Source organism: Lithobates pipiens, unplaced genomic scaffold (genome assembly GCF_037356315.1).
Source record: "Lithobates pipiens isolate NorthernLeopardFrog02 unplaced genomic scaffold, aLitPip1_a1.2 Scaffold_18, whole genome shotgun sequence".
Lineage (NCBI taxonomy): Eukaryota > Metazoa > Chordata > Amphibia > Anura > Ranidae > Lithobates > Lithobates pipiens.
In genome coordinates, this window is record NW_027507758.1 from 511,923,053 (window position 1) to 511,939,693 (window position 16,641).

Sequence of the window (16,641 nt, forward strand, 5' to 3'; positions counted from 1 at the left end):
GCAAAGCAAACAGAATATTGGCATGCATTAAAAAGGGGATTCCAGAGATAAAACCATAATTGTCCCGTTCTACAAGACTCTGGTCCGGCCGCACCTAGAGTATGCTGTCCAGTTCTAGGCACCAGTCCTCAGGAAGGATGTACTGGAAATGGGGCGAGTACAAAGAAGGGCAACAACGCTAATAAAGGGTCTGGAGGATATTAGTTATGAGGAAAGGTTGCAAGCACTGAACTTATTTTCTCTGGAGAAGAGACGCTTAAGAGGGGATATGATTTCAATCTACAAATACCATACTGGTGACCCCACAATAGGGATAAAACGTTTTCACGGAAGGGGAGTTAACAAGACACGTGGCCACTCATTAAAATTAGAAAAGAGGTTTAACCTTAAACTACGGAGAGGGTTCTTTACTGTATGAGCGGCAAGGATGTGGAATTCCCTTCCACAGGCAGTGGTCTCAGCAGGGAGCATTGATAGTTTAAAAAACTATTAGATAAGCACCTGAACGACCGCAACATACAGGGATATACAATGTAATAATGACATCACACACATAGTTTGGACTTGTGTCCATTTTCAACCTCACCTATGTAACTATGTTACATACTTATGAGCGTGTATTAGATGTATATGACACAGTAGTTATCTTTTTGAGTGTCCATTCCTGAAATCATTCTTGCACCTAAAAAGTCCCTTTATGATGACATTTTACTAATGTAATAGGACATGATATTGCAGCTTATCTAGTCCTACCAGAAGAGAGCCTTCAGCTAAGCTGGATCTTACAATCCTAAAACCAGCCACTGGGGAAGGCGGTGTGCAGTAAATGCAGGTAGGGGGAGAGAACCCTTCAGGTGTCGAATTTTGAATAAAAGCTGAATTCCTTTTCAGAAAACATATAAAAAGGAAGTAGTGTTCAATATACAAGATTTAATTAATTACATACAGATAGCACATTTTGTGTAATAAATGATCAAAGTATTACAAAGTAAAACCTAATAAGGCCATATTTCTCTATGCTTTTAGTTCCAGCAACTGAAGATATTTTGTTCGAGCCTCCAAATCATCAGCAGGACGGTTAAACGGGGTCCAGACAGGGTCTCCAATAAACAGTCTCATAGCTTTGACGTAGTTCTATATGGAGGAAAAAAAATTGCAATTAAAAAGGTACTAGAATTGGCAAACAAACGTTACATAACATTCAGATAAAAGCTCTGCTTCCCCTACTAAAAACATAGGAATACCAGTACTAAGTGTATATCCATCATGGCACTGCATTACACCCAGCCACATTTTATAAGACAGGGTATAGGCATGTCTGGGAAGCTTCACAAATCTGTCGTATTGGGACAATTAGGAGGGTAGCACTGTTCAGAAAACGCCCAGAGGCAAAGACATTGCAACAGCTAGGTGATGTCCAATGAAGTCCACCCCAGGAACCTGAATCAAGGTGGGAACCATCTTTTTCTGGGGAGCAAGGCTGAAGGCCTGGCTGAGGAAGCACCCCAGCAACAGGGACCACCTGGTCCAGAGACAATCCGGATGTGTTGCCTAGAGTCCAGCCCCTTAGCAATAGAGCAGAAATCTGAGAACTAATGATAGAAGGGGAGATCATCCTGAGAGTGGTTTCTCCCGGACTGCTGACAAAGGATCCCTCAGCACACAGGGAGTATACCTTTTTGACAAGGGTTTAAGCTGTATAGCCTTGTGCGCTGGTGACAGGAGCCAATGCTAAACCCCTGCAGATGTTAGGTTCTGAGGGGTCCTGAGTAAAATGGTCCAACCTACTAGGACAGTAGCAAAAAAAAAAAACTGAGGCATAACAGGTAGAGAAGTTATACAGGGGACGGCTTACAATTATTGTTTGCCAGTGTCCAAACCATCTGAAGGTTGGGATGAGCCCTCTGCAGTGGAAATATGGGTCTTTATCGGAAAAACAATGCATGTTTTAGTAATAGCATTCCAGGCAGTGGGGGTTAAAGACCAATCAAAAAAATAAAAATAAAATTATAGTCTTTTGTAGGTCTATCTCCCAGATGGGACGCAGATGGCAAAGAAACCTGACAGGTAATAACCCTTCCTTATTCTATGTAAAATGGGAAAAGTTTTGCCTTCAGTTTTACTATAATTATTACATAAAAGTGACAACTCTACCCACATTTTCATCCAGTGTAAATCGGTGGTAGATACCGGCCGGAAGGGTAATCAGGTCCCCTTTCTGCATGGCTATTCTGATCCATCGATCCTGCTTGTCTCTCACATCAAAGTAACCACTTCCCTCCAGGATGTAGCGGATCTCATCATCCAAGTGCAAGTGTTCTTCATAAAATATCTTCAACTAGAAAAAGATTGATTCAGATGGTGTCAACATTTGATTATTTCAGGATTTGCATTACCTGGAAATTTGAAACCTCAGAGATAAAAGTAAATACAGCATTGTGGTCCACAATGGATTCAGTGGATATGGTATAATTGCCACTGGCCTGACACAGACTGAATAGATCTGAAAGCCACAGATGTCCAATCGGGGTGAACTGGTCACTTTGAATGAGAATTCCCCTTCACTTATTTTACTGAATAGGATATTCTAGTTCTAACATTTTCAGTTAAAAGGAAACTCATCTGGCACAATTTTTGATTTACCCAGTTTCTGGTAAATTATGCAACATGCCACTCAATTCTAGAGTCAATGCAATTGACCCCGTTTCTGTTGCTGTCTGGGCCAGCTTGGCCCAAGCAAACTATTTAAAAAGCCATTAAATGTGGAGTTAAGCTTTTAGCCAAATGGGGTGGCCAAGGGCAGGTCTCCTAGGTGGAGATTTCAATGTGCATGGTTTTTCTTAATAAAGACTTTTTAAAAGGGAGGGACATCACCACCCTCCATCTATTATAGAGTGGCTGCACAGAGCTGGAACAGAATCCAGCAGCTAGCACTCAACATGCCCACAGTGGAGGACACTTTCCCGAAGCTTGGGAATGGTGACGTTCATGATTTTCTAGCACCTAACCAATGTTCTTTTACAAAAAGGGGAATAACATAGCATAAGGGAATGACCTGAAGACATCATTGCATTTATTTATATCACTGGTCTCAATATCACTGAACATTAGATTTGTTTTTCTAGATGAATACCAGTGAATCCCAAACTTTAAATGGCTAGGGGCCACTGTCAAAGCCTTTGGCCTACGTGCCAGCTACAATCCTTAGCAGCAATCATTTTTGCCACATGTATCACCTACCCATACTATAGCAGCTTTATCTTGTGGGGTCTCTGAAAAGCTTGCTACATGAATGTCTTTACAGCCCCTTTTACATGCTCTCTGGGTCTGTAAAGCAACTTTTTTTCTAACGAAACTGACCCTCCAAGAAAGCCACCATCCAATCCAGACTCTACGTTGTGTAAAAATTGCTACCGGTTGGACACTACCATTCTTCACTACCAACTCCAGTTCAACACCTGGGAACAAGAAAAAAAAGAAAGCCATGTTCAGCTCCTGGGTCAGTGTTTACAAATAACTGGGCTATCTCCTTAAAGCAGGGATATGAAATTAGCGGACCTCCAGCTGTTGCAAAACTACAAGTCCCATCATGCCTCTGCCTCTGGTTGTCAAGCTTGTGGCTGTCAGAGTCTTGCTATGCCTCATGGGACTTGTGGTTCTGCAACAGCTGGAGGTCCACTAATTGCATATCCCTGCCCTAAAGCATTGTGACAGCGCTGGACCAATCACCTGCATAGTCACATGAGAGGAATGGGAGCGAGTTACACACACAACTTCATACCCAGGGGTACCATTTTCTTTGCTTCAATGGGCAAAATGGAGCAGTGGTGAGCAAAGGAAAGGGAAGTATGTTTGACAGGGATTAATTAAAGCAAAACCATTGCTTTGTCTACATGGCCAAAGGACAAGTTTGCTTTTAACTAGGAAACAGAGTATAAGAACTCCATCCATTCTGTCATTTATATTACAAGCCCTGCCACGTACCACCTAGAGGGAAGTCTACCAGCATCATTATATATCTCACTCCTTGGGAAGCACAAAGTATAAAATACTGAAAAATACATTATACACAAATCCCAGATCCAGCTGCTCACCTTCTGCTCATAATTGGGCAGTGTGTCTTTATGTATGGTGATTATATCCATGAATGTGTAATTATTGTCTTTGCGGATCTTGGCCAGCTCTGGATCACTCTCATAATTATCGGCATCCAACTGGTGGGGGGAAAAAAATACAGAGACATATGTATTGATCTCAGAGGAACAGAGCAGGAGATTTGGATACATTCATATTGGCAAATATTATTGGAAAAATATCTAATGCAGATTTCAAATGTTGCCATAGCCTACAGTCAGTTTCATGGTTTCCATACACATTACACACAGAAAACTAATCAGATTAAATTTTTGTTGTTTTTTTTTTTAAGCTGAACTCCAGATATCTTTAAAGTTTCATCTTGCAGTACTCCTCTGCCACACTTCTTGTTTTGTCTACAACACCCTTCCTCAACCAGGGTTCTGTGGAACTCAAGAGGTTTCTAGAAGCACTGAAGAAGTTTTGACTCTCTGGTAAGTTACCATGGACACCAATGATCTTTTCAGCTATCTTTAAAGAGGAAGTAAACCCCTTCAAACCACTTTGACCTACAGGTAAGCCTAGATTAAGGCTTACCTGTAGGTCCAAGCAATATCTCCTAAACCTATATGGTTTAGGAGATATTTGCCCAAAAATGGACAGCGGCGCGCAGACGCACTAAATGCGGCAAAGCCAAGAATGGATTTGCCTAATTTGTCGACTCCCGTGCGCATGCGCGGGAGTGACGTCATCGCGGCTTCGCCGCTGTCATTGGTCGGAGCTGCGAGACGCCACCAGCAAGATGGATGCGGCGGACTACAGGGATCAGCGGCGACTTCGCTGGCTCCTGTGTCAGGTAAGTGACACATAATGAGCTACTATGCGATGCATAGTAGTCCATTATGCTTTACCTTTGCAGGGAAAAAAAGAGGAAGTAAACCCATCAGGGTTTACTTCCTCTTTAAGGGGTTATATTTTTCCCCTTGGCCAACAATTAAGGGGCATTCTTCTCAGTGACCATCACGATAATGTGTCCTGAGCTGTGGCTGAAGTCATTATTGGCACTGGTTTACTGAGACCTGTACATTATATCAGGAGAGCCTGCAATTTAAAAAGATTGAGAAAAGCTGGTCTAGAGAGTAAGGTCAAATACTTACTTTATTCAGCACTCCTCTTCATTTGAACAGTCCTTCAAAGTCACTCCTTTTTACTTATTTAATCACCAAGTTCAAAGGCAAGAAGCTAACTACACACTTAAAAACTTATACGTGCACTGTCTTATCTAACAAATGTTGCTTGCATAGCGTCTTGAAACAGCCTTATATTTTTTAATAATAAATGCTATTCTCTGATTTTCCCAGGGGGAGAGGCTGGAAGATGAGCTCTAACGCCGCGTACACACGACCAGACCTTTTGACAGCAAAAGGTCCGACGGAACGAGTCCTTCTGACATTTCGATTGTGTGTGGGCTCCACCGGACCTTTGCTTGCCAAAAATCCGGCAGACTTTAGAAATAGAACATGTTTTAAATTTTTCCACCGGAACTCCGCCGGACCGAGAAATCCGCTCGTGTGTATGCTGGTCCAACGGACAAAAAACTACGCTAGGGCAGCTATGGCTACTGGCTATGAACTTCCTTATTCTAGTCCGGTCGTACGTCATCACGTTCGAATCCGTCGGACTTTGGTGTGATTGTGTGTGGCCAAGTCCGTTCATTCGGAAAGTCCGTCTGAACTCCGCCGAAAGTCCGTCGGACCTAGTCCCTCAAAGTCCGGTCGTGTGTACGCGGCATAAAACGCCACCTCGTAATTTCACAGAAAGCCTTTTATTCATTGAAAAATAATATTATTATATATATATATCCCCCTTTCATGACTAAGCCTATTTTTGGAATTTGGTGTTTACAAGTTAAAATCCATATTTTTTGCTAGAAAATTACTTGGAGCCCCCAAACATTATATATATTTTTTTAGCAGAGACTCTAGAGAATAAAACAACGATTGTTGCAATATTTTATGTCACACGGTATTTGCGCAGCGGTGTTTTAAACGCAACTTTTTGGGAAAAGGGACACTTTTTTGCGTAATGTGAAAGATAATGTTACGCCGAGTAAATAGATACCAAACATGTCACACTTTATAATTGCGCGCACTTGTGGATTGACGACAAAGTACGGTACCTAAAAAATCTCAATAGGCGACGCTTTAAATTTTTTTTTACGGTTACCAGGTTAGCGTTACAGAGGAGGTCTAGTGCTATAATTATTGCTCTCGCTCTGACGATCGCGGCGATACCTCACATGTGTGATTTGAACACCATTTACATACGCGGGCGCGACTTCCGTATGCGTTTTCTTTGCAGAGAATAAAATATTGTTGCAATATTTTATGTCACACGGTATTTGTGCAGCGGTGTTTAAATGCAATTTTTTGGGAAAAGGGACGCTTTTTTTTTTATTTTATTTTTATTCATGAAAAAGTATAGTTAGCCCACTTTTTTTATATAACATGAAAGATTATGTTACGCCAAGTAAATAGATACCAAACATGTCACGCTTTATAATTGCACTCGTGGAATGGCGACAAACTTTGGTACTTAAAAATCTCCATAGGCGACGCTTTAAATTTTTTTATGGTTACCAGGTTAGGGTTACAGAGGATTTATTTTCTAAATTTTTATATGATTAAATTCCAAATTACTTTGAGGTTAAGTACGGCTATGGCCGCAGCTAGAATGGGCGTGGCCTAAATTGCGCTAAGTGTTAGGGATGGCTAAATGGGTGTGGTTTAATAGTCCGGGATTACTTACGTAGTGCAGAATGCAGGAATGTTAAATAGGAAATGTACAGTGCAGAGTGTATAGCGGTGGGTAGTATGTGCAGGAGAGGAGTGCAGAGTGTATGGGAGGAGTGTGGTGTGTATGGAGGTGGGTAGTATGTTGAAGAAGAAGGGTATGGAGTGTATAGGATGGGTAGTATGTGCAGATGAGGAGTAGAGTGTATGGTGGTGGGTAGAATGTGCAGGTGAGGAGTGCAGAGTTTACAGTGGTGGGTATTATGTTCAGGATTGTGTCAGTAGGGCAGTGGACGTTGTCAGTAGTTTAATTTCATTTTAATATTGTTTTACAATTTCATTTTTTAGTATGTTTTTTTTTCGAAAAAAAATAATTGTCGACCAGTGGGTGGTGTTAGTAGGGCAATGATGGACGGTGTCAGAGCAATGGACAGTGTAAGGATTTTTACATTTTTTCTTACAATTTTGTTTTTGTATTTTTTTCCCCACAATTATTATTTTTTTTGGGGGGGGGGGGGTTGGATTTGGACAGCGTCAGTAGGGCAGCGGACGGTGTCAACAGTTATCTAAATTTATCTATTATTTTTTACAATTTTGTTTTTTTTTTTCGATATCCCCCAATTACATTTTTTTTTACACACAGAGCTTCTGGGGAGGTGGGGGGGGGGGGGGGTGTATGAGACAGTGGACAGTGTCCCTAGGGCGGAGGTTGGTGTCGGAGCAGTAGATAGTGCCAGTTTTTTTTGTGTTTTTTTTTTTCAATTTAGTTTGTACATATTTTAATTTTTTTTTTTTTTGGGGGGGGGGGGGGGAGCGTCAGCAGTTTTTTGACAATTATATGTTTTTTCAGAATCTTTTTACAACTTTATTTTCTTTTTTTTATACTTTTTGCAATTTTTTTTTTTTAATCAGCCATGTCGGTGGTCTTTGGTTAGAACCCCTAACATCTCCCCTTTGATACAGAGAAAGGGACTGAGGACACAGATTCTCCAGTAATAGGAATAAAAGTGATCCCCAAAAAAAGAAAAGAAAAAGGACAGTGTAAAATAAAGAGTAAAATAAATAAGAAACAAAATTGAATTTAAAGCGCCCTGCCCCTCCGTGCTTGCGTACAGAAGCGAACGCATATGCAAGTCACGTCCACATATGTAAAACGGTGGAATCACATGTAAATCACAGGTGAGGTATTGCTGGGATCGTTAGAGTGAGAGCAATAATTCTAGTACAAGACCTCCTCTGTAACTCTAAATCAGTAATATGTGTAAACAAAAAAAAAAAAAAAAGCGTTGCCTATGGAAATTTTAAAGTACCTTAGTTTGTCACTAATTATCTATTTACTCTGCGTAACATCTTTCACAATATACAAAGAATGGGCTAACTTTTTTTTGTTTTCTTTTAATTAAAAAAATTATATTTTTTCCCCAAAAATTTGCATTTGAAAGACTGCTGCGCAAATACAGTGTGACATAAAATATTGTAACGATCGTCATTTTATTCTCTAGGGTCTTGGCTAAAAAAAAAAAAAAAAATAAATAATACACAATGTTTGGGAGTTCCAAGTAATTTTCTAGCGAAAAATACTGATTTAAACTTGTAAACAAAGTTCCAGAAAAGGCCTGGTAAAGTGGTTAAAAGTCAGCAGCATACTGTATTTTGTTTCTTTTTGGGAGACTTGTATGCAAAAATAGGATTTTTTGCACTCACCGTAAAATCCTTTTCTCTGTAATTCACCGACCGACACAGCTCCGCTCTTAGCCATTGGGTTGTTTGCCCTATTACTAGGAGATACTAGCCATTAGTTGTAACACAACACTCAGAACTCTTAGTTCCGCCCAGGGGGCAGTCCCTTGGGCAACAACCCTCAGTATGTCAACAAGCAGTATAAATAACGTAAAGAGAAAAAAGGAGGGGCGGGTGCTGTGGGTCGGTGAATTATAGAGAAAAGGATTTTACGGTGAGTACAAAAAAATCCTATTTTCTCTTATATTCACCGACCGACACAGCTCCTCTCTTAGCCATTGGGAATTCCCCAAGCAGTGCCAAACGAGGGGTGGGAAAACCGCATAGCAACTTCATCCACCATGGCAAGTGGAAAAACCAGCACAAAAACCAGGGTACTCTCAACAGGAGTGACTACCGCACCAAAAACTGCAGAAGTAATGCAACAGCGCAGTACTGTGTTTTTAATCGAAAAACCAGGGGGAAAAAAAAAATAATAAGGAAATACATATATATTTCATATTCAAGTGCAACTATATGGCCACCTGCAAAACTTTGTGGCCAATATAGGCATCAGCCGATGCTCTGACGTCTACCTTGTAGAACTTGGTAAACGCGTGGACAGACGACCAGGTCACCGCCTTACACACCTGAGCGACAGACACTTGGTGTCAGAAGGCCCAAGACGTTCCGATTGCCCTTGTGGAGTAGGCCGTGGCCAGAAAAGGGAGGCACCTGCCCCTTAAAGGAGTAGGCTTGTACTACAATCTGTCTGACCCACCTAGAAATGGTGGCCATCAAGACCGCCATGCCTTTCTTTGTACCAGCCACCGAAACAAACAGGGAGTCTGACTTCCGAAAGGGAGCTGTGGCAGACAAATACACCTTCAGAGCTCGAACCACGTCCAGAGCATGAAGGGCCACCTCCTTAGGGTGATTCAGCTTAGGACATAGATGGTAATACAATGTCCTCATTGATATGAAAAGCAAAGACCACTTTCAGTAGAAAAGACAGTTGCGGACGCAACACCAATTTATCCTTGTGGATAACCAGATAGGGCGACTTGCAGGACAAGGCCGCCAGTTCCGAAATCCTCCTGGCCGATGTGATGGCCACTAGAAAGACCACTTTCTGAGAAAGAGTCAACAAGGGGATCTCCCTGATTTTTTCAAACAGCGGATTTTGAAGTGCCGACAACACCAGGTCCAAATCCCAAGGGGGTAATGGTGGACGCACCGGAGGGACTACATGTCGTACCTCCTGAACGAAGGTACTCACCAAGGAGTGAGACGCCAGGGGGGGGGGGTCGCTGAAAAAAAAAAAAAAAAAAAAAAAAAAAAAAAAAAAAGACAGCCAAGGCTGCAATTTGCCCCTTAATGGTGCTTAACACCATTTTCTGGTCTACTCCTTGCTGAAGGAACAGCAGGATCCTGGATATAGAAAAGTAGCGCGGATGCCATCCTTTCTCCTCACACATGGAGATGTAGGCCTTCCAGGTACGATGGTATATCTTCAGAGAAGATTTTTGTGCTCTCAACCTAGTTGGGATCACCGAGTCCGACAGACCCCGTTTCCTCAACACTTGGCTCTCAATAGCCATGCCGTTAAAGCCAGCGATGGTAAAGCAGGATGGAGAATCGGACCTTGAGACAGAAGGTCCTCTCACAATGGCAGTCACCAGGTCTGCGTACCAAGGATGCTGAGGCCAATCTGGGGCCACCAGAATCACTGGGATCCCCTCAGCTTCCACTGTGCAAAGCAGGCGTGGTGGTAGTTTCAGTGGAGGAAAGGCTTAGATCAGTTGGTACTGATCCCACTGAGCCACCAGCGCATCTGAAAAGTCTGCCCACGGATCTCTTGTCCTGGACACGAACTTTGGCACCTTCCGATTGAGACGGGAGGCCAGCCAATCCACTTCTGGTGTGCCCCGCTTCAGGCACAGTAACCTGAATGCATCCAGATGCAATGGCCATTCTCCTGGGTCCAGCATCTGTCGACTCAGATAGTCCGCCTGCCAGTTCTCCACTCCCGGGATGTAAATGGCCGACAGGGCCGGTACGTGTCGCTCTGCCCACTGAAGTATGTGAGCAACCTCCCGTGCAGCGGCTGAGCTTCTGGTTCCTCCTCTGTGATTGACGTATGCCACAGCAGTGGCGTTATCTGACTGGATCCTGATCGGAAGCCCTTGCAGTCGCATCGACCATGTGGAGAGGCACAGCCTGATCACTCTCAATTCGAGCAGATTGATCAGCAACTTGGATACTTCCATCGACCAGAGTCCCTGAGCTGACTGAACCCCCATCACTCCACCCCAGCCAGATAGACTGGTGTCCGTTGTGATCACTGTCCACTTCAGGGGAAGGAACGATTTTCCGGACTGAATCACCGGGGACCTCAACCACTAGATCAGCGAGTCTGACTGACTGGCTCACCTGGATCTGTCGATCAAGGGACAACGGAGATTTGTCCCATTTTGTCAAAATCTCCTTCTGCAGGACACTGGTGTGGAACTGGGCATAAGGTACTGCCTGAAAGGAGGCCACCATGAGTCACAGTACTCGCATGCAAAAGTGGAGCGATGACCACTTGTTATTCATCAGCAGTTTTACCATGGCTCTGAGAGTCTGCAGTTTGTCTGAAGGGAGAAAACACTCTCGCTTCCCTGGAGTCCAGCAGCAAACCTAGTACTCCAGACGCTGGGTTTTACAAAGTGATTGAGGGCTTTTTTTTTTTTTTGGTCCAAAAGACAATTTTATTGAGCATTATGAACAGGATATAGTCACGAAAACGCAATGCAACAGGCACTACGCAAACAAACTTGTGCATTTTACAGACAGGTACAGTAAATATACGAAAATGTTTTGCAACAAAAAATGTGTGATACAGAGATCCGCAGAGGAACCTAAAGGGTATACAGTGTGGGGAATAGTCCCTTGAAAAGACACAAAGACATACAGCACAGAGGTCAGCTAAGTCACGTCATTGCAGGTAGAGGCATTCTCCAACCATCTATCCCATATTTTGTTGTATTTATGGGGACAACCCCTATGAGCATACAACAGCTTCTTGAGGGGAAGCGTGTCATTGATCGCCCTAATCCATTGCTGTAGCGTGGGGGGACGCCCTCTCAACCATGTCCTAGCAATCTGCATCCTAGCCAAAAACAAGGTCTCCTGTAAAAAAAATGTTGAGGTATTTCTCACTGTCGGGTAAAGAGAGGAGCCCCAGTATACACTGTCGGGGGGACAGGGACACCGGGGAGCCCATGCGGTCGTGAAGAAATCGGACCACCTGCGCCCAGTATCCCTGTATAATCGGGCAGGCCCACAATAGGTGGTAAAAGGATGCAGTCGGGGAGTCACAGTGGGGACAGTTGGGGTCTAAATCAGGTCTGTATTTAGCTATGCGTTGAGGCGTAAGATAGGACCTGTGCAGAATATAGAGGTGGGTGAGGCGGTCCGGGAGCCTAGGTGACATGAGCCTGTGATTCGCCAGGGCTTCATCCCAATCCGCGTCCGATACCGCACCCAAATCACCCTCCCACCGAGAGCGCACCTGATAGGCTACGCTCAGGGCAGTGGGAGATATCAGATACGCGTACAGCTGCGAGATCAATTGCCGATGGTCGTCACCCAGCACCAGGTCAACCACAGCTGGCGTCTCAACCCTTGGGATACTCCCAGTGAACTGGGCTTGAAGCGCGTGTCGGAGTTGGAGATAGCGAAACAACATGTGGTTGGGCAGGGCGTAGGTATCCTTGAGGGCCTGAAAGGATCTGACCATCCCATGGGAGACCACCTGTGACAGATAAATAACACCCTTATGCACCCATAGCCCGGGGTCCGGGACAAGGGCCAGTTCTGGTAGCTCGGGATTATTCCACAGAGGTGTGTGAGAGTGAGGAGAGGGGGCCTGTCCAAGGCGCATAGTAAGCTGCCAGATTCTACAATGATGGGAGAGGAGGAGGTGTCCGTCGTTAGGGAGGGGCGGAAGGCGGGAGCTACTAAACAGCAGTTGGAAAGGGTGAAACAAAGGGCCTGGGGCCCGTGAGCACACCAGGGTGGTATAGCGGGCTCTGTCCGTTTGATTGAAGTGAAAAAAGTGGGATAGTTGAGAGGCTATGTAATAGAGTTGGAGATCGGGCAGGGCGGCTCCCCCCAGGGTTGACGGACATTTTAAGACCCGCCACGACAACTTGTGTCGAGACGAGCCCCAGACAAATGTGTTAAGGATAGATTCCATAGCTTTAAATAGGCGGGGAGGGAGGTACAGCGGTGCCTGCCAGAATACATAAAGCAGATTGGGAAGGATAATCATCTTAACCAAATTTATTCGGCCCATCACTCCAAGGGGGAGACGAGACCAGACTTGAGTTTTGGATTTTAGAACGTCAAATAGGGGTTCAACATTAAGGACGAGATAGTCGGAAAGGGACCTGGAGATGTGTACACCGAGATATTTAATGGAGTCAGTTCTAGCAAGTGGGAGCGCTGCCTGTTCAGCGGTGGGGGGCCCCAAATCTAGCGGGAGTATTTGAGATTTGGACCAGTTAATCTGGAGCCCAGAGAAGGCTCCAAAGGCCGTAATGAGACGCAGGGCTGTCTGCAATGAGGGACCAGCATCAGCTAAATACAACAGCATATCGTCTGCATATAGGCTGATCACCTCATGCAGATCACCACAGCGAAGACCCCTAATGTCTGGGTGAGACCTAAGGGCTATGGCCAGGGGCTCTACAGCCAAGGCGTACAGCAGCGGGGAGATGGGGCAGCCCTGACGAGTCCCCCTGGAGAGGGCAGTGATTGAGGGCTTTTAGGTCCAAGATTGGATGTACCCCTTCCTTCTTGGGATCCACAAACAGATTTGAGTAGAATCCCTGGAAGCGTTCCGATTCCGGAATCGGTACAACCACCCCGCAGGTCCCTTACTGCCTCCAAGAGGGCCTCCCGGTGAGCCGGGGATACGTGTATGCTGGAGGGGAAGAATCTGTTTGGTGGCCAAGAGAGAAACTATCTTGTAGCCTGAGGAAATCAGATTGCAGACTTATTGGTCGGATAACCTAGAGGATCACCGGGCTGCAAACTCCCGAAGGCGACCCCCCACCCGAGACATGGGTGGGGGCAAACTTTCATGCGGTAGCATTTTTATTCGCAGGCTTGGTAGGCGGTTGCGGTTCCAGGGGCGTTTTTGACTGTCCGTGGTCGTCCTGTCGGGATGGGGACGCTTTGTCGAAGCTCCGAGCAGACGAAAAAGACTCTGTTTGTGAGCGGAAAAAGAGGGCCCTTGCCTACGTGGCTCCTTCGCCTTCCTGGCCTGGGGGAGTAGGGTACTCTTACCACCGATGGCATTTTTAATAAAGTCGTCCAAGGAGGCTCCAAAGAGCCCGTCGCCAAGGCAGGGAAGATCCGTCAGGGCTTTTTTGGATGCCTGCTCAGCAGACCAGCATTTTAGCCAAATCGGGCGCCTCAGCACCACAGCTGACACTGAAGCTCTGGATAACAGAGGGAGAGTATCCAGGGCCGCGTCACAGATGTACTTAAGGCCCTGCACTAGTTGGTCTGCTAGTTCCACGCAGACAGGAGAAGCCTGTTGCTTCCCCAATTTGCGGTGCAAAGGTTTTGCCCACTGAGTCAGTGTCTGCGACACAAGTGCGGATGCCAGTACTGGTCGCACAACAACCATAAACAAGGAATGAGCCACAGTCTTGGCCTTCCTGTCTGTGGGATCTTTGAATGCAGGAGTCCCCTCAACCGGGCGACCCCATTCCTTGTAAATGAACTTGTCAAAATAAGTCAGATACGGGAACACCTTAGGTGAACGTGCTGGCTTGCGGGACCCAAAAGGGACCAGTACATCTGCAGAGGGATCCACTGGCTCCTGAATCTTCAGGGTATCACGCACAGCTGTGATAAGTGCTCCAAGCGCTTTGTCACGCCCGGACCCGGACGGGTACTGATCCTCACAGTCCTGGTCAGCGTCATCTGACAAGACAAAACAGGGGTCAGCAGCCTCAGCAAGACCTGAGTCTGTGTCAGAGCTCTCCCCAGAGGAGGGGGAGGGGGCAGGGCCGCTTTAGTGCACCCTTCTTCCCACGCACCATCTCCATCTTGGCAACAAACGAATTGAGGACCCCCGTCAGGGTGTCCATGGGCACTGCACAGTCTGCATGTGACCCGGTTGCAATTGCCTGGATTTCGGGGGAAGAAACACCAGTTTATGAAGCCATGCTGACCCTACCCTGTCTGCTACCCGAAGGGGACTTAGGACAGTGACAGTCCCACCCTCCTTGCTGTTGCTGGCTGAGGGGCCCTTTCCCGCCAGACTCACCACCCTGAGGAGTTCTGCGCTGTCCCACAAATAGTGTCTGTAGTCAATGTGGGCTCCCAGGTGCAGAGGAAACAAAAGCTGTGTCAGTGGCAGCTGCTGTAATTAGCGACAAACTGCTCTGAAATGTGCTCAGGCTTCAATAAAATGGCCACCCAGCATCCAGTACAAAGACATAAAACAAAAGAAAAATGGCTGTGAGTACATGAGCCATGGTGCTGCTAGAGAACACTGAAAAACGGGTCCAGGCTTCCAGAAAATGTCCGCCAGTGTCCTGAATAGGAGATCACTAAGAAATTGGCCGCTGAAGCCCAGGAAGGCAGGCTGCCCTCGCCCACACCTAAAATGGCCACCAGCAGCTCCATGAGGTACGGAAAGAAAAACGATGGGAAAGAAGAAGACAGCGCTATGCAAGACATCAGCAAACCCTCATAGGCACCTTCCAGGGCATGAAAACACAGGACCCAGGACACTGCTAGGCAGCACAGCCCCCCATCCCAGGTGAGAGCCCCTGTATAGGCACACGCGCACACACACACACACACACACACACACACACACACACACACACACACACACACTGCTCAGCAGCCACATGCAGCATACCCCCCAGGGAGGGGGGGAAGGGAAGATGGGGACAGGGAGAGAAGAGAGGGAGGTGAGGGACCCCCGAATCGACCTCCCAGTGAATGCCTAGCTGCTTAGCCCCACCGAGGCAGGGAGAGCTGTACTTAGCAATCCTGAAGAGCTGGGAGACATTCCATTACAGACCCACTCACTGATCAGTACAGGGTGGCTGCTGGCCTCGGCACACTGTGACGAAGACATCAGTAGCCCAGTCATGTGTTTTTCCCCCGGAGCATAAAAGCTCACCGACCACCTCTGGAGCTGAGGTTTCGTCATGGCCGACCCAGCGTGGAGCTCTGGTCTGCACACGCTCGATGACCGGACTGGGGAGAATACAAAGATAAGGGTATCCAGCCTGTCACCCAGCCGGCTGTTGATAGCAGATCACAGGATCATTCATCTTGCTCAAAAAGCCAAGCTCCTGCACAAAAAGGCACAGACTGATGGGCCCGCAGGGTTCCTAGGTCCTTCTCCTTCACTAGGCAAAATAAAACTGAAGGTCGTTGCCCAAGGGACTGCCCCCTGGGTGGAACCAAGAGTTCTGAGTGTTGCGTTACAACTAATGCCTAGTATCTCCTAGTAATAGGGCAAACCACCCAATGGCTAAGAGAGGAGCAGTGTCAGTCGGTGAATATAAGAGAAAATACATTTATTTTTTACAGGAATATAAATCTGCATTAAAAGGGTGTGTTGAATTCCAGGTAGATAAATGCAATAATACAGAGTGGGAAGATAATAATTAAATTGTTTGGAGAAGTTTTAAAATAGGAATGACAGGAAAAAGGGAGAGGGCAGTTTCTTGCCCCCCCTTTTCCTCATGGGAGAGCGGCTGGATCAGCTGTTTCAAGTTCCCCCGCAGAGCCTGTGGCCAGCGGGGAAACAGCTGTTAGTCACATGTTTTGAGAAGGGGTACAGGTGACCTCTCTTCATGACATGTGAAAAGCCCGGGAAGAACTGGTTTAAACCAGTTTTCTTGGGGTTATAAAAAGGAGGTTCCTCTGAGGGGGCTCATTCGCCTCAGAAGAAAAGCTGTGGTGTTCTCTCTGGGATTATTCCCTGAACAAACAGCCTCTTCTGTGGCCAGAAGATGAGCCTTCTTCGGCG

The 16,641-nt window shown here is 45.9% G+C and overlaps 1 protein-coding gene across 1 annotated transcript in view; it reads right to left on the reverse strand.

The window, feature by feature from the left end:
- Window positions 1–910: 910 nt before the first annotated feature.
- Window positions 911–16,641, reverse strand: part of ADI1 (acireductone dioxygenase 1) — a 58,231-nt gene continuing 42,500 nt past the window's right edge. Inside the window, exons 2-4 of the mRNA XM_077488731.1 lie at window positions 4,095–4,214; window positions 2,159–2,338; window positions 911–1,134 (exon numbers count right to left, since the gene is read on the reverse strand). Coding sequence (XP_077344857.1) covers window positions 1,015–1,134; window positions 2,159–2,338; window positions 4,095–4,214 — 420 coding nt within the window. The 3' untranslated portion in view covers window positions 911–1,014. The remainder of the gene's footprint in view (window positions 1,135–2,158; window positions 2,339–4,094; window positions 4,215–16,641) is intronic.